The sequence below is a fragment of the Marmota monax genome, unplaced genomic scaffold (assembly GCF_021218885.2).
Source record: "Marmota monax isolate L192 unplaced genomic scaffold, Marmota_monax_Labrador192_F-V1.1 WCK01_AAM20220418_F8-fsc00056, whole genome shotgun sequence".
NCBI lineage: Eukaryota > Metazoa > Chordata > Mammalia > Rodentia > Sciuridae > Marmota > Marmota monax.
In genome coordinates this window covers 1,486,225-1,507,569 of record NW_026695212.1, presented here as the reverse complement: position 1 = coordinate 1,507,569, position 21,345 = coordinate 1,486,225, and the positions used below count along the sequence as shown (strand labels likewise).

The following is a 21,345-nucleotide window of genomic DNA, read 5'->3' as shown; positions in this document are numbered from 1 at the left end:
CACACATGCTAGGCAAGTGCTCTATCACTGATCTGCAACCCCAGCCCTTAAGTGTATTTTCTTATTGGAGCATTATAGTTACACATAGTGACTGGGTTCATTTTCACAAAATCATACATGCATGTAATTTGATTTAAATCCTCTTTCTCCCCATTTACCTCCTAGCTCCCTCTCCTTATTTTCCTTCCTCTATTCCACTTATCTTCCTTTTACACCTTTTTAAAATTTTTTATTGGTACTTTCTACATATACATAAAGTATATGTAGAAATTTCCTATGGCATATTTATATATGCATAGAATGTAATTTTGTTAACTTGATTCTATATTCCACTTTCCCATCCCTCCTCCCTCCCTCATCTTCTTCTACTCCACTGATCTTCCCTTTTTCTTTATGATATTGGAACACCCACCCCAATCTTCTTTCCCTTATTTTTCTCTAGCTTCCATATATTACAGAAAACATTCAACCCGTGATTTCCTGAGTCTGGATTATTTCACTTAGTATGATGTTCTCCTTTTCCATCTATTTACTAGCAAATGCCATAATTTCATTCTTCTTTATGGTTGAATAAAACCATATTGTGTATATATACCACATTTTCTTGATTCATTCATCTACTGATGGGTATCTGGGCTGATTCCATAATTTGGCTATTGTGAATTGTTCTGTTGTAATATATATAATGAAGTGGCTATATTACTATAGCATGCTGGTTTTAGTTCTTTTGGATAAATACCAAGGAGTGGGAGACCTAGGTCAGAGGTGGTTTTATTTCTAGTATTTTGAGGAATCTCCATACTGCTTTCCAGAATGTTTGTATTAATTTGCAGTCCCACCAACAAAGTATGAGTTTACCCTCCCCCACAACCTCTCCAGCATTTATTATTGTGTACTTGATAATTGCCATTCTTACTGGAGTGAGATGAATCTTTGTGTAGTTTTGATTTGCATTTCCCTGATTGTTAGAGATGTTGAACATTTTTTTTCATATATTTCTTGGCCATTTGTTTTTCTTCTTTTGAGAAGTGTCTATTTAGTTCTCTTGCCCATTTTGGGGGTAAATATTATTATTTTTTTTTGCATGTTAAGATTTTTGAGTTCTTTCTATATTCTGGATATTAATCTCCTGTCAGAGGTACAGAGGACAAAGATTTACTCTGCTCACACTCTTAATCATTTCCTTTTTAATCTGATGACATCCCACTTATTGATTCTTGGTTTTCTTCTTGAGCTTCAGGGGTCTTGTTAAGGAAGTAAGTGCAAGTGCTGACTTTGTTTTCTTCTAGCAGTTGTAAGGTTTCTGGTCTAATTCCTAAGTCTTTGATCCATTTTGATTTGACTTTGTGAGGGTGAGAGAAATCTAATTTCATTCTTCTACATATGGATATCCAGTTTTCCCAACACCGTTTGTTAAAAAGGCTATCTTTTCTCCAGCATATATTTTTGGCACCTTTGTCCAATTTATCAGACAGAAATTAGTATATGGGTTTGCATCTGTGTCCTCTATTCTATTCCATTAGTCTTCATGTCTATTTTGATGCCAGTACCATGCTGGTTTTGTTACTATAGCTCTGTAGTATAATTTAAGGTCGGTATTGTGATGTCTCCTGCATCAAATTTCTTTCTTAGTATTGCTTTGGCTATTCTTGGCCTCTTAGTCTTCTTAATAAATTTAAGGGACAATTTTTTTTCTAATTCCATTTCCTGTCTTCTATTGATTTGGAATCAGTTTGTTCTTCTTTTTTAAGGACTTGAGGTGGAACATAAGCTTATTTATTTGGGATCTTTTTGTTGAACCAAGCTTATCTCCCTGCATTAAAACCCACTGGATCATGGGGTATTATCTTTTTAATGTGTTTTTGAATGCAGTTTGCTAATATTTTATTAAGGATTTTTGCATCTACAGTCATCAGAGGTATTTTTTTCTTATTTATATATGACAGTGGGATACATTACAATTCTTATTACACATATAGAGCACAATTTTTCATATCTCTGGTTGTATACACAGTATATTCACACCAATTCGTGTCTTCATACCTGTACTTTGGATAATAATAATCATCACATTCCACCATCATTAATAACCCTATGCCCACTCCCTTCCCCTCCAATCCCTCTATAATATAAATATTTAGGGGTTATATCACTATAGTATGCTGATTTTAGTTCTTTTGGATAAATACCAAGGAGTGGGATTCTTGGTATTTTTTATAATAAATTTTCCTCTTTAGAACTGCTTCACACTATCCCAGAGCTTTGATATGTTTTATCATATATGTTCTCATTTTTTTCTAAGAATTTCTTGTTTTCTTCTTTGATCCATTCTTTATTTAGTCTCTCTGTGTTTATGTGGTTTATATTCTTTTTCTTGTTGATTTCTAGTTTCATTCCATTATGATCTGCTGGAATGCATGAGGTTATATCATTTTTTTGTATTTTCTAAAATTTACATTGTGACCTAGAATATGGTTGATTTTGGAAAAGGTAGCATTAAAAGAAAGTTAATTCAGTTGTTTTGGGGTGAAATAGTCTGTAAATATTTATTAGGTCCATTTGACTTATAGTATTATTTGAGTCAGTAATATCTTTATTGATTTTATATTTGGATGACCTATTGGTGATAATGGTGTTTTGATAATACAATATCATTTAACAATACAATATTATTGTATTGGGATCTATCTGGGGTTTAATGTTAAGAATTATCTTTTTTTTTAATGTAATTAGGTGCACTAATATTTGGGGCATATATATTATTATCATTATATCTCTTGTTCCCTTACCAGGATATAGTGATCTTCTGATTAATTTTTCTGTCTCTTGATTAATTTTTTGCTTAAAATCTGCTTTGTCAGGCATTCTGACTTATTGATATGAAATTCTATTTCAATTTATGATAAAGGATTGCTTAAATTTAAACTGCGACAATCTCTCAAGAAATATAAATAAATAGGATCTTTCAAGAAATATAAATAAGGGGCTGGGGATGTGGCTCAAGCGGTAGCACGCTCGCCTGGCATGCGTGTGGCCCGGGTTTGATCCTCAGTACCACATACAAACAAAGATGTTGTGTCCACCGAAAAAACTAAGAAATAAATATTAAAAAAATTATCTCTCTCTAAATATATATATATATATATATATATATATATATATATATATATATATAATCCTTGGATAACTCCTGGAAGTTCTTCAGAATTCAGTTTAGGTCCTTCCCTGATGCCATTATCCAGTGGATTTCAATGGATGTGGTACTATCCCATTGTGGGCATCTTTGTAATATGGTGTGTGTGTGTGTGTGTGTGCGTGTGCGCGCACGCATACATGTATCCTAAATGTCATAATAATGAGGTGACATCCTAGGCATTCTGTTGTCAGGAGTCAGACATACCAGATATCTTATAAGTACCCTGGATAGTTCATATAATGAATTGTCCTGCATATTGTTCAATTTTTGAATGTCTTCTATAGACATTTGTATAGGTGAAAACTCTATTTATAATAATCAGCACTTAGAACCCACCTCTTAAATTTTCAAATATTTTAATTGACACATAATTATATACATATTTATGGGATACAGTGTGATATTTTAACACACACACATATAATGTGCAATTAGATTAGATTTTGAAGTATATTTGTCATCTTATTTCTTTGTGTTGGGGGCATTTAAAATATTCTCTATTAGCTATTTTAAAATATTTAATTAAATACTGTCAATCACAGTTACCCTATGGTGCTACAGAACACTAGAAAATATTTCTTAATCCAAATGCACACCTGAACCAGCAATGGTCCTCTCTCCAAACTAATCCCCTTTGAAGACTCTTGCAGTCACTTCTCTACTTTATACTTGTATGGAATCAATTTTTTAGTTTCCACATTTACATAAAAATAGCTGATATTTGATTTCATGTGCCTGACTTATTTATGTCACATAATTTTCTTCATTTCCATCCATGCTGCCACAAATGACAGATTTCATTCATTTTTATGGCTGAATAATATTCCATTCTTTCTATATATCACATTTTCTTTATCTATTCATCTATTAATGGCTAATTCCACACCCTAGGTTATTGTGAACAGTGCTGCGACAAATATAGGAGTGCAGATATCTCTTTGACATACAGATTTTCTTTCCTTTGGATATATGCCCAGGATGTTTTGGTTACTGTAGCATTGTAGTGTGTTCTGAAGTAAGATACTGTGATGCCTTGCTTTATTCTTGTTGCTCAGGGTTGCTTTAGTTAGTTGGGATTTTGTGGCTCCATACAGATTTTAGGAGTGTTGTTTTCCCCTATTTCTGTGAAGAATGTCATTGGCATTTTGATAGGAATTACGTTGAATTACAGTGGCATGAACACTTTAATAACATTAACTCTTCCAATCCATGAACATGGGATATCGTTCCATTTTTTGGTGCCCTCTTCAATTTATTTCACCAGTTTATTTTACATAAACTATGTTATTCTAACTATATTTTACCTATGGGTTTGCCATACATAGCTTTGGTTTTTTATTTATTTACTTATTGTGGTACTAGGGATTGAACCTAAGGCTTTGCACATGCTAGGTAAGTGCTCTACCACTGAGCTATATCCCCAGTCCCTTTTATTTTTCATTTTAAGACAGGCTTTTTCTTACTTAAATTATCACTATTTGCAGATGACATGATTCTATACCTAGCAGACCCAAAAGGGTCTACAAAGAAACTATTAGAGCTAATAAATGAATTCAGCAAAGTGGCAGGATATAAAATCAACACGCATAAATCAAAGGCATTCCTGTATATCAGCAACAAATCCTCTGAAATGGAAATGAGGACAACCACTCCATTCACAATATCTTCAAAAAAAATAAAATACTTGGGAATCAACCTAACAAAAGAGGTGAAAGACTTATACAATGAAAACTACAGAACCCTAAAGAGAGAAATAGAAGAAGATCTTAGAAGATGGAAAAATATACCCTGTTCATGGATAGGCAGAACTAACATCATCAAAATGGCGATATTACCAAAAGTTCTCTATAGGTTTAATGCAATGCCAATCAAAATCCCAACGGCATTTCTTGTAGAAATAGAGAAAGCAATCATGAAATTCATATGGAAAAATAAACGACCCAGAATAGCAAAAACAATGCTAAGCAGGAAGTGTGAATCAGGCGGTATAGCAATACCAGACTTCAAACTATACTACAGAGCAATAGTAACAAAAACAGCATGGTACTGGTACCAAAACAGGCGGGTGGACCAATGGTACAGAATAGAGGACACAGAAACCAATCCACAAAACTACAACTATCTTATATTTGATAAAGGGGCTAAAAGCATGCAATGGAGGAAGGATAGCATCTTCAACAAATGGTGCTGGGAAAACTGGAAATCCATATGCAACAAAATGAAACTGAATCCCTTTCTCTCGCCATGCACAAAAGTGAATTCAAAATGGATCAAGGAGCTTGATATCAAATCAGAGACACGCCGTCTGATAGAAGAAAAAGTTGGCTACGATCTACATACTGTGGGGTCGGGCTCCAAATTCCTCAATAGGACACCCATAGCACAAAAGTTAATAACTAGAATCAACAAATGGGACTTACTCAAACGAAAAAGTTTTTTCTCAGCAAAAGAAACAATAAGAGAGGTAAATAGAGAGCCTACATCCTGGGAACAAATCTTTACTCCTCACACTTCAGATAGAGCCCTAATATCCAGAGTATACAAAGAACTCAAAAAATTAGACAATAAGAGAACAAACAACCCAATCAACAAATGGGCCAAGGACCTGAATAGACACTTCTCAGAGGAGGACATACAATCAATCAACAAGTACATGAAAAAATGCTCACCATCTCTAGCAGTCAGAGAAATGCAAATCAAAACCACCCTAAGATACCATCTCACTCCAGTTAGATTGGCAGCCATTATGAAGTCAAACAACAGCAAGTGCTGGCGAGGATGTGGGGAAAAGGGTACACTTGTACATTGCTGGTGGGACTGCAAATTGGTGCAGCCAATTTGGAAAGCAGTATGGAGATTTCTTGGAAAGCTGGGAATGGAGCCACCATTTGACCCAGCTATTCCCCTTCTCGGTCTATTCCCTAAAGACCTAAAAAGAGCATGCTACAGGGACACTGCTACATCGATGTTCATAGCAGCACAATTCACAATAGCAAGACTGTGGAACCAACCTAGATGCCCTTAAATAGATAAATGGATAAAAAAAAGTGGCATTTATACACAATGGAGTATTACTCTGCATTAAAAAATGACAAAATCATAGAATTTACAGGGAAATGGATGGCATTAGAGCAGATTATGCTAAGTGAAGCTAGCCAATCCCTAAAAAACAAATGCCAAATGTCTTCTTTGATATAAGGAGAGTAACTAAGAACAGAGTAGGGTCGAAGAGCATGAGAAGAAGATTAACATTAAACAGGGATGAGAGGTGGGAGGGAAAGGGAGAGAGAAGGGAAATTGCATGGAAATGGAAGGAGACCCTCAGAGTTATACAAAAGTACATACAAGAGGAAGTGAGGGGAAAGGGAAAAATAATACAAGGGGGACAAATGAATGTCAGTAGAGGGGGCAGAGAGAGAAGAGGGGAGGGGAGGGGAGGGGAGGGGGGATAGTAGAGGATAGGAAAGGCAGCAGAACACAACAGACACTAGTATGGCAATATGTAAATCAATGGATGTGTAACTGATGTGATTCTGCAATCTGTATATGGGGTAAAAATGGGAGCTCATAACCCACTTGAATCAAAGTGTGAAATATGATATATCAAGAACTATGTAATGTTTTGAACAACCAACAATAAAAAATTAAAAAAAAAAAAAAAAAGACAGGCTCTTTCTTAAGCTGCCCAGGCTGTCCTCAAACTTATGATTCTCTGGCCTCAGCTTCCTGAGTAGCTAGGATTAAGGATGTGCACCATCACACCTGAATATGGCCTTGTTTTTTCAAAAAATATTTATTTTTTAACTAATATATAAAACACAAAAATTGTACATGTTAGCAAGGTACCATGTCTGGACATATATTTGTATATTTATACCTATATGTGTGTGTGTGTATGTGTATATATATATATATATATATATATATATATATATATATATATATTTATTTATTTATATCTATGTGTATGTGTGTTTGTGTGTTTCAAACATTTATCATTGCTTTATGGTAACAGTTTCAAAATTCTTTATTTTAGCTTTTTCAATGTACAGTACATTGTTATCCATAGTCAACCTACAGTGCAAGAGCACACCATCACTTCTTCCTCCTATAGAACCTTCACTTACTACCCATTAACCAACTTTTCTCTACCCCTCCCTCTTTATATGGCCTTAATTGTATTGAGCTATGTTCCTTCTACATAGTTCATTCTCAAATTTGTTGAGGGTTTTTATAATCAAAGGATATATGTCTTATCTGTGTCATTGGGGTGATCATAGGGTTCTGTCCTTCATTTTATGAATGTGATATATCACATTTGTTGATTTCCATATGGTGAACCATCCTTACATATCTGGGATAAATCCCAACTGACCAAGGTGCATAATCTTTGTGATGTGCTTTCATATTTGGTTTTCTAGTATTTTGATGAGAACTTCTGTACCTATGTTGATCAGGAATATTGGGCTGCAATTTTTTTAAAATCGTTGTGTCTTCTGGTTTTGGTGTTAGGGTAATGTTGAATTTACAAAACAAGTTTTGGAAGAATTCTTTTCTTATCAGTTTTTTGGAATAATTTGAGAATAATTGGTATTAGTTCTTCTTTAAGCATTTGGTAGAATTCAGCAGTGAGATCCCTGGGCTTTTCTTTGATGGGAGACTTTACTGCTTCAATCTTATAACTTGTTACTGGCCTGTTTAGACATTCTATTTCTTCATGGTTCAGTCTTGGTAAATTTTATGCATCTAGGAATTTATCCTTTTCTTCCAGATTTTTCAATTTGTTGGTATATAGTTGTCATTGACTGTATCTAATAATCCTTGGTATTTCTGTGATATCAGTTATAATTTTTTTTTATTTTAAATTTTATTTATATGATCTTACTCTCTTTTTTTCCAGTAGGCTAGCTAAAGGTTTGTTAACTTTGTTTATCTTTTCAAAAAATAAACTTTTATTGATCTCTTTCTCTTTTAGTCTCACTTTCATTTATTTCTGCTCTCATATTTGTTATTTCCTTTCTTCTACTAATATTAGATTTGGCTTGTTATTGTTTTTACAGTTTTTAGTTGCATCATGTTAGATTTTCATCGCTGTGACCACAATACCTGACAAAAATAACAGGAGGAGGAAAGATTTATTGTGACTCATGGTTTAAGAAGTTTCAGTCTGTGGCTCCATTACTTTGGGCCTGAGGTGAAGAAGAACATCATGGCAGATAGGTGTGGCAGAAAAAAGCAGCTCAGCTTATGGCAGTCAGGAGGCAGAATGAGAGGGAGAGAGGAGGGGCCAGCAACAAATACCCTCCCAGGGCACACTACCAGTGACTTACGTTCTCAAACCATGCCCCCCATTGCTTACAAGTTTCCACTACCTTTCAGTAGTCCATTCAGCTATCAATGGACTAATCCACTAATAAGGTCAGAGCCCTCTTGATTCAATCACTTCTCAAAAGCCCTTCCTCAGAACATTCCTGCACCACGGACCAAGCCTACAACACAAGAGACTCTGGGGGACATTTTAGATCCAAACATAATACATTGTAAGGTTGTTTATGTAAAATCTACTTTTTTTGAATGCAGACCCTTATTGCTTTAAATTTCTCTCTCAGTACTGTTCTTGTTATATCTCTTAGGTTTGGTAGGTTGTGTTCCCATTTTCACTTATTTTAAGACATTTAAAAATTCTCCTAATTGTTTCTTCATTGATCTATTCCATTCAGGAGCATGCTTTTAAATTTCAATATATTGTATGTGTATAATTCCCACTTTTTAATTTTATGTCACCTGGTAAGAGAAGATACGAGTTCAAACTTTTTGAATTTGTCGAGAACTTGTGTTTTGGCCTCACATATGGTCTATTCTGTAGAATGTTCCATGTACTGATGAGAAGAATGTGTATTCTGTAGCCACTGGATGAAATGTTTTGTAGGTGTATGTTAGGTCGTTTAGTCTATAGTAGAGTTTAGCTCTGCTATTTCTTTGTTGATTTTCTGTCTGAATGATCAGTCCACTGATAGGATTGGGGTGTTAAAATCCCCATCTATTATTGTATTGGAGTCTATTGCTTACTTTAGATCTAATAATACTTGCTTTATATATTTGGGTGGGCTGGTGTTGGGTGCAATTATATTTAAATTTTCTGAGTTGATTCTTTTATTATTACATAATGGCTTTGTTTCTTTTTACAGTTTTTGATGTAAAGTCTGTTTTTATCTGCGTATAGCTACTCTTGCTTCCTATTAAATTGTTTGAATAGAATATCTTTTTCTCCTCCTTCACTTTCAATCTGTACCTTTACTGGTGAGAACAGTTTCTTTTAGGCAGCATACAACTGGGTCTTGGGTTTCTTTCTTTTTTTTAAATTAATTCTGCTAATCTTTACTTTCTTTTTCTTTTTTTTCGGTATCGGGATTGAACTTGGGCACTCAACCACTGAGCCACATCCCCAGCCCTATTTTGTATTTTATTTAGAGAAAGGGTCTCACTCAGTTGTTTAGCACCTCACTTTTGCTGAGGCTGGCTTTGAACTCACAATCCTCCTGCCCTCCTGCCTCAGCCTCCCAAGCCCCTGGGATTACAGGCATGTGCCACTGCACCTGGCTCAGTCTTTACTTTTTAATTGGGGAATTTAATTTGTTACACTAGAAGTTATTATTGTTCGGTAAGGACTTGCTCCTGTCATTTTAATTGTTTTCTGATTGTTTTGTATATTTTCTTCCTCTCTTATTAATTTTTGTGGTTTGGTGGGATTCTATAGTGGTAACGTTTGATTCATTACTTTCTTTCTTTTTTTTTTTTTTTGCTGTGTATCTAAGTTATCAGTTTTAGATTTTCACATGTTGCTATGATGATAGTTATCTCCATTTCACTCCTAAATTTGGGACTCCCTTAGCATTTTTTGTAGGGCTGGCCTAGTTGTGAAAAATTCCCTCAGTTTTTGTTTGTCTAGGAAAGATTTTTTCTCCTTCATTTCTGAAGGATGGCTTTGATGGGTATAATCTTTTCTATAAGTTTTTTTTTTTCTTTCAGCACTTTTAATATATCACTCTGTTCTCTCCTGGCTTTTAAGGTTTCTGTTGAGAAATCTGCTGTTAGTCTAACTGGGATTCTCTTATATGTGACTTATTTTGCTACAGTTAGAATTCTTTGAGTTTGACTTATTATTATTTTTTTTTACTTTTGACCATTTAATTAATAGTGTGCCTCAAAGAAGATCTTTTTGATCTGTTATTCTTTGAACTTCAAAGAATAACAGATCAAAAAGAATAACTAGATGTCCACTCTCAAGAGTTGGGTAGTTTTAGCTATTGTTTCATGAATATGCTTTCTCTGCTATCTTCTCCCTTTGGAACCCACATATTGTGAATATTTGTTACTTACTGGTGTCCCATTGGTGTTTTCACCTTTTATTCTTTTCTCTCTTTTGCCCCCCCCCCCTCCGCGGTTTTTTTTTTTTATTATGAGTGGTTTTCTCAATTTAATGAAATTGTTTTCTCTTATATGTCACTGAGCTTCCTTAGGATTATGATTTTCAAGCATTTTGTAAATTTCCTTTTCTTTGGGGCCTGCTACTGGAGAATCATTGTGTTCTATTTATTTTGTTTCTATGTTGTTATCTGCATACCCACTGCAACAGTCACCTTTTCCAGATTTATAGATCTTTTTCCAGAGAAACAGATTTTTTCTTATGGATAGGTCCTACAGTTTTGGTTGGGTATAGTATGTCAGCTTTGAACCTGGGTGGACTCAGCAGTTTGATTTCTGTGCAGTTTCTGTGGTTGCTTTATTGTTCTAGACTGAAGATGTCTGTGACTCCAGAAATATGACACAGTTTTGCTGGGGAGTGGAGTTACCACTCACTGTTTGGCTAGGACATGGGCTGGTGGCTGTACGGCAGGATTTTTAGTGGGTGGGGCTGCCATCTGACTTTCTGTTGGATTGGGTACCAGGCCTCTGTGAGTACTGTCAGCTGTCACTGTACAGCGGGCTCGTGGGAAAGAGGTCAGAGCCCTGCCTGAAAGCTATTAGGCCAAGCAGAGGTGTACATACTCCTCCAGCTGAGTGGCCTCCTCTCTGGGCAAGACCACTTGCTCCCTGGGGATTGAAGCACAGTATGGGTTTGGCAGCTGAGATGTTAACCTTTCTTGCTGTGCCTAGACTCCGGGCAGCCAAGGTTGGGGTGCTGTAGCACTCATGTGAGAATTATGAAATGACAGCAGAGACTCAAAAATGGAGGCATTCTGTGGTTATTCATCCCCAAGAGCAGAACATACTCTAGCCGTGGGCCTAGTTTTAAGATGATGCTTAGGTCATGGTGTTTGGAGGGCACACAATGTGTGGTCCTACTCTGGCAATACAACACTTGTACTCTGGGCAACTCTCCAAATTGTATTTGGACCCTCTGAGGGCTATATGGGTCTCCAAGCAAGGGAGATGGTTGGTAGAGGCAGAGCCCCCCTCTCTCCTCTCTATGGTGCTATCTTGGCTTTTCATGCCCAGAGGGACCATACCACTTCCCTGCTACTCTCTGGTGTATCTTTTCAGTCACTCCAGTTGGATTATGGTTATTTATTCTTTAAATAAAATTAAAATTTAAATTGAATTAAAAACTTATTTATTTGGTACTGGGGATTGAACCCAGAGGGCATTTTACCAGAGTTCATCCCCAGTCCTTTTTACTTTTCATTTTAAGACAGGGTCCCACTAAGTTGTTGAGGCTGACCTCAAACCTGTGATCCTCCTACCTCAGCCTCTTGAGTTACTGGGATTATAGGTGAGCACCACTGCACCTGACTGTTTATTCTTTATTGTGGCCCCATTTTGTGATGGAGACAAGTTATCATCTTGCTCACACCAATGTCTCATTCTTTTTTATATTGTGAAAGTTGTCAAAATAAAAATGAAACCTCTTTTTGTCAAGTCCTATCCAAAAAAGTAAATGAAACCGGAAGGTTACACAGGAGGGGATCTCAGGCATGTATGCCTGATAACAAAACTGTTCATAAAAGACTTTGCCAGAACTACAACCTTGAACAAAGGCCACTGTAACCTTACACAAAAAATACTTCTGCAAGGACATCTGCACAGCAATTGTGTATTCAAACTTGAACCGGCACCACCCCTGCTATTAGTCCTTGTAGCCAGTGATTACTATTTCATGATAATGTAATGTTCCTAATTTCCCCTTTAAAAATGTCTGTGTCCCTTAGCCTCTTTGAATATTCTCATAATTTACTGCAGCACACATGTTCCATTTACAATGTTCTGCTATCCCTGAATAAATATCATTACTCTTTGGAGAATGTCTCTCTGTTGTTTAGGTTGATAATATAGAAAGACAAGATATTTTTTCATGGTGCTAAATTTTCCAGAAGTGTAACTACTGTATAAATTATTGTTTGCTTTGATTGGAACTGCATAGTCAAGAGGAGTCTACCCTTTTGGAAAAATCATATCACTAATGGGAATGCCTTTTACAGAATGTAAGTTAACTGAATTAACTTGATAGTCCCATATTCATGTACATTTTTAATTGCTGCATTTATGGAAATTCTACGTGTAGGTAAAAGCATTTTGCCACTTTATTTGTCTTCTAGTGTAGTCGATAATTAACACACATAGGAGGAATAAGTTCTAGTGTTCTAGAGCATAGTAGGGCAGCTACAGTTCACAATTCATTTTATATTTTATAAAGAACTAGAAGAGAGATTTTGAAGGATCCAGACTTAAAGAAATGATAAATATCCTAGGAGATGGAAATGTTAATTCCCTTCATTTGATCATTACATATTGTGTGTGTGTGTGTGTATATATATATATATATATATATTTAATTATTGTATTATACCCCATGTTGACTTAAAAAGTCAACTGAGTTGATATGATAGAGAGTTGAGCTCAAGCTTCTTCACAGCAAATGAAACAAGAACATGAAGAGAGCCTACAGAATGGGAGAAAATCTTTACCACCTGCATCTCTGATAGAGCATGTATCTCCAGGATATACAAAGAACTCAAAAAAATCAACACCAGAAAACCAAATAACCTAATCAATAAATGGGCAAAAGAATTGAACAGATACTTCACAGAAGAAACATGAATAGTCAAAAAATATATGAAAAAATGTTCAAAATCACCAGCAATTAGAGAAATGCAAATTAAAACTACACTGAGATTTCATCTCACTCCAGCCAGAATGACAATTATCAAGAATACAAGTAATAATAAATATTGGCAAGGATATGGGAGAAAAGTTTCACTCATACATTGCTGGTGTGACTACAAATTGGTGCAACCACTCTGGAAAGCAGTATGGAAATTCCTTAGAAAACCTGTAACGGGACCACGATTTGACCCAGTTATCCCACTCCTGACTTATACCCTAAGGACTGAAAATCAGCAAACTGTAGTGATACAGGCACATCAATGTTTATAGCCAAGCAATAGCCAAGCTAGGTAACCAACCTAAGTTCCTTCAACAGATGAATGAATAAAGAAAATGTGGTGTATATACACAATGGAATATTACTCAGCTATAAAGAAAAATGAAATTATGGCATTTGCCAGTAAATGGATGGAACTGGAAAGATCATGCTGAGTAAATTAAGCCAATCCCAAAAAACCAAAGACTGAATGTTCTCTTTGATATGTAGATTCTAATTCACAATAAGGGGTGGGGGAATAGAAGTTCATTATATTAGATAAAGGGGAATGAAGGGAAGGGTTGGCGATAGGATTAGGAATCAATATAACTTTCCTATGTTCATATAAGAATGAAACTCCACATCAAATACAACCACAAGAATGGGAAGTTATACTCCATGTATGTATAATATTGTCAAAATATACTTGACTGTCATGTATATCTAAAGATAACAAATAAATTCATCTGAATATGTTGTTTATATATTTATTTCCTTTTATCTTTCCTTTATGGTATACTTAGAAATTTATATTATTTTTCAAATTAGGTATATCACCATTCAATTGATTTCAAATAATAAAGTGAGAATTACAAAATATTTGCTTCAAAAGGGTGAAGTGTGCACTAGTGGTGAATGACTAGATAAATAAAATGTGCTATACAGGAAGGAAATCTTATAACATTCCACAACATGTGTGTACCCTGAAGACATTATGCTAAATGAAAGCCAGTCACAAAAATATAAATATTGTATAATTCAACTTATAGGCAGTATCTGAAGTAGTCAAATTCATAGAAACAGAAAGGGATGTGGTTGCCAGGGGACAAGGGAAGGAGAAATGGGGAATTATTGTTTAATGTGTAGAGAATTTCAGGGTTTTTTTTTTTTTTAATATATCCAGGAATTAAACCCAGCGGTGCTAAACCACTGATCTACATCACTAGCTCTTTTTATTTTGAGCCTGGGTCCCAGTAAGTTGCCTCGGGCTGGCCTTGAACTTTCGATCCTCCTGCCTCAGTCTCCCAAGTCATTGGGATTACAGGTGTGTGTCACTGCGGCCGAACTGAGGGGTTCAGTTTTGAAAGACAAAGAAGTTCTGGAGAATTTTTCACAAGAATGTGAATAGACTTCACTGAACTATATACTTAAAACGGTGAAGTTTGGGGCTGGGGATGTGGCGCAAGTGGTAGCACGCTCGCCTGGCATGCGTGCGGCCCGGGTTCAATCCTCAGCACCACATACAAACAAAGATGTTGTGTCCGCTGAAAACTAAAAAAATAAATATTAAAAATTCTCTCTCTCTCTTTTTAAAAAATGGTGAAGTTTTTAAGTATATAGTTTTATAATTTTTAATGACAACAACAACAAAAAACAAAACAGAATGTTATATGAGATGGTGCAGAAAACCTGCCCTAGTCCGGTTGAGATGTCTCTATTCTATATTCCTACTACTTCTTCTGCTCATTTAGACAATTATCCTTGTACCATGGTACAGTGCAATCTATTTTCCTATCCTTATTCCCCCCACATTGGAAGCACCATGAAGAAGCAGCTATTGTTAAACACTTTCATCTATAAAGCCTATCATGGGGCCTGGTATACACCAAGTGCTCAATAAGGGTCTGCTAAATAGATAAGCCAAGACATGATATTACAATAGTCTCCACAACAATGAATAGACCAAGACATGATTATTCCATATAGATACTGTATCCTTTAAAAAAATCTCCATCATAGATTCCACTGGTTTGTTTAATAAAAGAATTTTTATGTTTTTATATGATCATTTGTCCTCAGGGGAAATCTGAAGACTAGACATGGAAAGATAAACAAAGGACAGATCTGTGAGGGTGACATCACTTTTTAAGTGATTACTTTTGGATGTGATTTCCATTTACTCTAAGCATATGGATTTTTTTTTTTTTACATTTGCCCCAGAGAGAATGTGTAGAGCCTGGTATATCGAATGAGTTTTTGTTTTTATGGTTAATAATTTGAGGGTTTCCTGGTTCTGGAAACAAAAGGGTTAAATAGACTTCACTATGCCTATCTACCCCCCAAACTCTTTAATTTTTGTCTTCCTAACCTAGATCATGTTCTACCTGCTTATTATAAGCAATGATGTTATGGGTTTCTTAAATCACTAAATCCAGCTATAATTAAATACCATTGGTTCTAAATATGTCTCAAAGGGTCTTGCATAATGCTTGAATAGAAAAAACCAAAAAGGTCAAAAGCTTTTTTGATTTTTGCTGGGAAATTGTTGTGCACTTTATATTCATTTAATTAAAAAAAAAACACATTAAACTCCTCACACAATCTAATTTGCTATCCAGAATTCTTTTTCACTAGGACACTCAAAATAGCTCAGAAATGTGTCATATCAGGGAAGATTTCCTTGGATGCTTTTTGTTAAGAATAATCCATCCCTTCCACTTCTCTATGTTTGTTTCATTCATTTCTTATTCACTCTTTGATCTATTGAGGTATTTTTTTAAGCTTCAGTGATATCTGGAAGATGCTTTAGATTATTCAAATGTCAAACCCTGAAAACTATTTAACCTCCTTTGTTACTAAGATAAACATATTTTTTGATGTCTTAAGTTATAAAAAGAACCAGAAGGCAATATGGTAGAACAACGGGCAAATTCATTAATATCATTTTACTTTTACTTTGTTGATGCTCATCATTAGAAAGAAACCACAGAATCCCTCTCTGCAGTCAGTGTTGGGCATAAAAGGTGTGTGTGTGAGAGAGGTACATGGGATCCAGTTTTGCTGTCCTTCAAATGACTAACCATTGTTGATTTGATCCTATTATATATTGACAAATCCATCATTTACTGGGTTGAAAGCTATGTGCTAAATAACTATGTGCTAAAATTTTTCTGTTTCTGGGCTCTCTGTTGAGTCTCATCCATTTGTCTGTTTTGCTAGCTTCAGAATATACTTAGGATTGCTAGGGCTAGTCCTTTCTCCTTCTTCTTTTTCATGAGTTTCCTGGCTATTTTCCAACGTTGGTTTTGAATTTCCTGGCTCCTACATTTCTGCCTTGGCTTTGTTAAATCAATATGAACCTAATACACTTGGGCTCTTCCAATAACAAATAGTTCTTCAAAAAAGACTCATAGCCAGGCCTTAAAGAAACAATAAATCTCCTATTTTCTTTAGTTGGCTTACACGAAAACATAGTCACAGAATATAAATCTTCCTATCACCTTCATCATGCATCATGCCAAGGTACTTAAATGCAGTGTTCCATTAAAAGCACTGTACCTGAGCAATTGTCTCTGGGTCCAGTGGCTTGTGGTCATTGAAGCCCGTGTATTGCCCTGATGAGGTGGACCTTCTGATAGGAGGGCTATCAATCTTTTTGAGGGAGTCGTGCCGGCTGATGTTGGTCAGGCTGCCGTGGCCGGGTCGACGCCTCCTCTCAGGACTGTCATTGTTGAGGCCACGGTTCTGCAGTAGGCCCCGGGGGTGGCTGGCCAGGCTTGGGGACCCCAGATCAACTGAAGAGTTGGATAGAGCATGTGGGGGGTGGAGGGGACAATGGCCGTCACTGGTCCTGCCAGGACGCCTTGCCGGAGGGGGTGGCTCTCCTCTTTTTCTTTGTCTGGATATCCACAGAAAAAGAGAGAAAATAGGAGAACTTAGAACACCAGGAAAACTGTGAGGCTGAAGTTGTGATGACTCCTCAGCCCCTGGAGAAGTGGAGGTTTAGGAGCGTGGTCACCAAACTCCACTTACCTGGCTAAGTAGCCATCAGAATGACGGTCTGTTGGGGAGTTCATGTCCTTGGATGAAGACTTATCTTCAGTGACAGGGCCACTGCTGGCTTCACTGTCAGCTTTTTGGCTCAGGGTGTCTGAAAATGTATCATCCCTGAAATGATAAGAATCAACAGTGAGGGTCTTTTGTTAGATGAATGGGACCAAAAAATAAATAAAGAAGGGATAACATTTATGTAAATAAGCCTTCATTTTATTAATATAGCTTTTGTTATAAAATAATATGGTCTAGTTGACAGTAAATTGGGAATTTCATATATCTATGCCTATACATATAGATATACATGCAAAATAACAATGACCTATAACGAAACATCAAGAGACAACTGTTACGATTTTAGGAAAGATCCTTCTATACTTTTTTCCTATACCTGGAATACATTATCTATGAGTGTGTGCATTATGTACAATATTTATACTATGAATATCTATGTTTAGGGAGTTTAGAAATATATGACTGCATGTCTACATATGCACATAATATTTCCTGGATTCTGACCTACATATTTAGTATTTCTAAAATTATGCTAAGTCACTAAATCATTGTATACAATTTATATAGTGTACTTCTCTTTCCCTTGAAAAGCTACTCTTAAATTGGTAATGCATTCCAAAATGTACTAAGAAAATAGGGATTATACTGTACACGTTACTTTATAACCTGCTGTATTAATGTGTCACGACCATCTTCCTGTGTCCTTAAATATTTTTGAAATCAGAGCTTTCTCATCAGCAAGATTGAAACAATAAACACCTAGAGGTGACTCCCTTAGGCTGTAAGTCAGTATCCTCGCCCAAGGGAAACTGGAATTAAAACCGTAGACAGATGTCAAGGAAGAACACTGCTGTTTTTGGAATTACCAGTGTCACTCTAGCTCCTAAAGCCATTTTCTTTTCAGAGATTATTTTTCTAAGAAGCTGAAAACTTCAAGAGGTGTTTCCTACTAATTCTTGCTCCACTCCCTCTTGGTAGAGTTTGGAAAATGAGTATCTGCTGGTCCTTGAAGAACCATTAGCAAAGAGCCACTTGAAAGGTGAAGAACTGTGTCCAGCTCAGAAATTTTATCTCTGTAGCCTCTTTTGCTCTTTTACCATTAAAACCAAAGTCAGTTCAAGAGCCACAGCTCTGGAGTCCTCTATTGGGAGCACTCCGGCAGCCAAAGTTGGGACTACTCACATATCCTGCACCACTATGTACTGGTGAGGCACAAGCCCGTCAATCCCGTTGTGCCTGCCTTCCCACCAGTCCTCAGACGCACGGTGATACAGCAGCAGAGAGGCACCCTTCTTGAAGGACAGTTCTCGGGCAGACCGCCCAACATAGTCAAACTTGGCTATTGCTTCTATTGGCTCACATTCTACAAAGAACACACCAGAACATGGAGAGGGACAGGATTGTTAGGAAGATGTGATACACGATCCAAAAGGTCTATGAGACTTTAGAAATAAATAGGCTATTTTAATATCCAGACTGAACGAGGTAATAAACAAATCGCCGGCAGGAGGAAATATGGGCAGTTAAAACAGATAAAGGAAAACATTCCGTAGCTGTCATCCATTTGCACACCCAGAAAAACCAAACTCTAGATCTTAATCTCCATAGCTTTTTACTTGAGATATAATGACAGTCTAATAAAAATATTATAACTTTGCAATATAATATATGAAATCTCTCCTTTGGTTGGAATATCCTCCACAGTGCTCCGATACTTACTTTTGACACTGATGGAGTTTCCTTGCAATATATTAATACCATTTATAACATGGAAAAATCACCATCCCAGAAAACACTAGGGAGTTTGTGCGTTATTAGCTTATTATTATTATTGTTTTATGTGGTGCTGGGGATCGAACCCAGTGCCTCACGTGAGGTATGCTAGGCAAGCGCTCTACCACTGAGCCACAATCCCAGCTCTTTTAGCTTATTTTTAAAAAAATCAAGAAAAATCAGCACAATAAATATTATTTGAATACCTTTAATTTCCTCATGGACTTTTTTGGTACCATAAAATTTTCAACTACCATCAAAAGTAATGACAACTTTTTCTCTTACATCAGTAACAAAGTTTGGATCTTAATTATGAATCAAGCAGGCTGCCCTTGACCCAAATTAAAAGATCAGATTTAAAAATTATGTCTTCTAGAGATTAAAAGATATTCAAGGAAAAAAAAAGTCAAAACTCAAAACTTTACAGGCTGTATAATTCCATTTATACAGCATTCTTTGAATGACGTAATTATAGAGATGGAAAATAGGTGTGTGGTTGTTGAGGTAGTGGGGGAAGTGCTGGGGAAGTGATTGTGGCTATAAAGGGTAGTAGGTGGAATCCTAGAAATGGAACTGTTCATCTTGACTATAATTGTGGTCATACAAATCTGTACATGTAGTAAAACTGTACAGAACTAAGTAAACACACAAATAAGTGCATGTAAAACTGGTGAAATGTGAATATGGTGAATAGATTATATCAGCATCAACATCCTGGTGGTGATTATTGTACAATACTTATGTAGGTATTACCACTGAGGGAAACTGGGAGAAGACAGAGCGGATCTCTCTGTATTATCAAAAAATCTGTTTAAAATTTTAAAAATTTGTTCTTTTTAGATATATATGATAGAAGAGATATTTTGAGATATTATGCATACATGAAGTATAAATTCCCATTCTTGTGGTTGTACACGATGTGGAATTACACTGGTCATGTATTCATATATTAACATAGGAAAGTTATGTTCAATTCATTCTACTGACTTTTCTATTCCTATCCCCCATTCCTTCTCTTCATTCTCCTTGATCTAATCCAATGGATTTCTATTTTTCCCCTCACCACCCTCCCTTGTTATGTGTTGGCATCCACATATCAGAGATTTTTTAATATACAGCTAGGCTTCTTTCTCACCTGATAAACTCAAAGTTCTCTGAGATATATAAAGTAAAAGCATAAAATCCAATAAACACTGAAAAGTTTAGGTTTCATCTTATATAAAGGGTCTGGTTAAATTTCAACAAAACATTTTTAAAATGAAAAATGTACCATCATTTTGCTAGTGGATAATATTTGAGGTCAATAGTATTTCATATCACAGTACCACAACACTCTGATTTACATGTAAATGGATAATTTTTAAAACAACAATTTAAGACTTTTAGCAATTGAATATAACTTTCAACTCATATGGTAATATTCTGGCGTTCCCTCCTAAAATCACATACATATTACATATATGTATATGTGTGTGTATACACACACAAACAGATTATATATATATATATATATATATATATATATATATATATATATATATATATATATATATATTTTTTTTTTTTTTTTGTAGTGCTGGGGATTGAACCCAGGGCCTTGTGCATGCGAGGCAAGACGCAAACCCTCTACCAACTGAGCTATATCCCTAGCCTCCTAAAATCATATTTTATTAAAACTATATGAATGACAGTTTTATTAAATTCTCTAAGTCTGCTTCTTAGAGGAGAGATAGATTTATGCTTAAAATAAATGACTTCATAGTTTGTTCTAAACTTGCAGATAAAGAATCAATTCTGGTTGACTTGAGATGACAGAGCAAAACCTGTTCTTCAGTTCTCCAGGGAAGTAAAAATGGTCATGGAGGAATGAAGACATGCTAACTTATTAAAAATGACTTCATGACATACAAGTTTGGAAATTCCTGTATGAACATATCCATATACTTATATTTGATTTTACTAAAAAAATTAGAAAATATTAGCACATGACATGGTATATAATCTTAATATATTGTGTCCAAGAGGGAAAAAAAAGAGAATCATTAATGTGTCGTAGTTAACATTATATTTCATGTCATTCTATCATATACTATTAATGCTGGCCAAGAGCTATTTAAGACAATTTAATATATATGTATATATATTAAATACACACATATAAATTATA

General features: G+C 35.6%; 1 protein-coding gene across 2 annotated transcripts in view; it reads right to left on the bottom strand.

Annotated features, from left to right (window-relative positions):
- Srgap1 (SLIT-ROBO Rho GTPase activating protein 1) overlaps positions 1-21,345 on the bottom strand; it is a 291,780-nt gene that overhangs the window by 5,469 nt on the left and 264,966 nt on the right. For both annotated transcript variants that reach the window (XM_046430664.2, XM_046430665.2), the window contains exons 19-21: positions 18,588-18,768; positions 17,370-17,504; positions 16,896-17,235 (exon numbers count right to left, since the gene is read on the bottom strand). In XM_046430664.2, the coding sequence (XP_046286620.1) occupies positions 16,896-17,235; positions 17,370-17,504; positions 18,588-18,768 (656 nt within the window). The remainder of the gene's footprint in view (positions 1-16,895; positions 17,236-17,369; positions 17,505-18,587; positions 18,769-21,345) is intronic.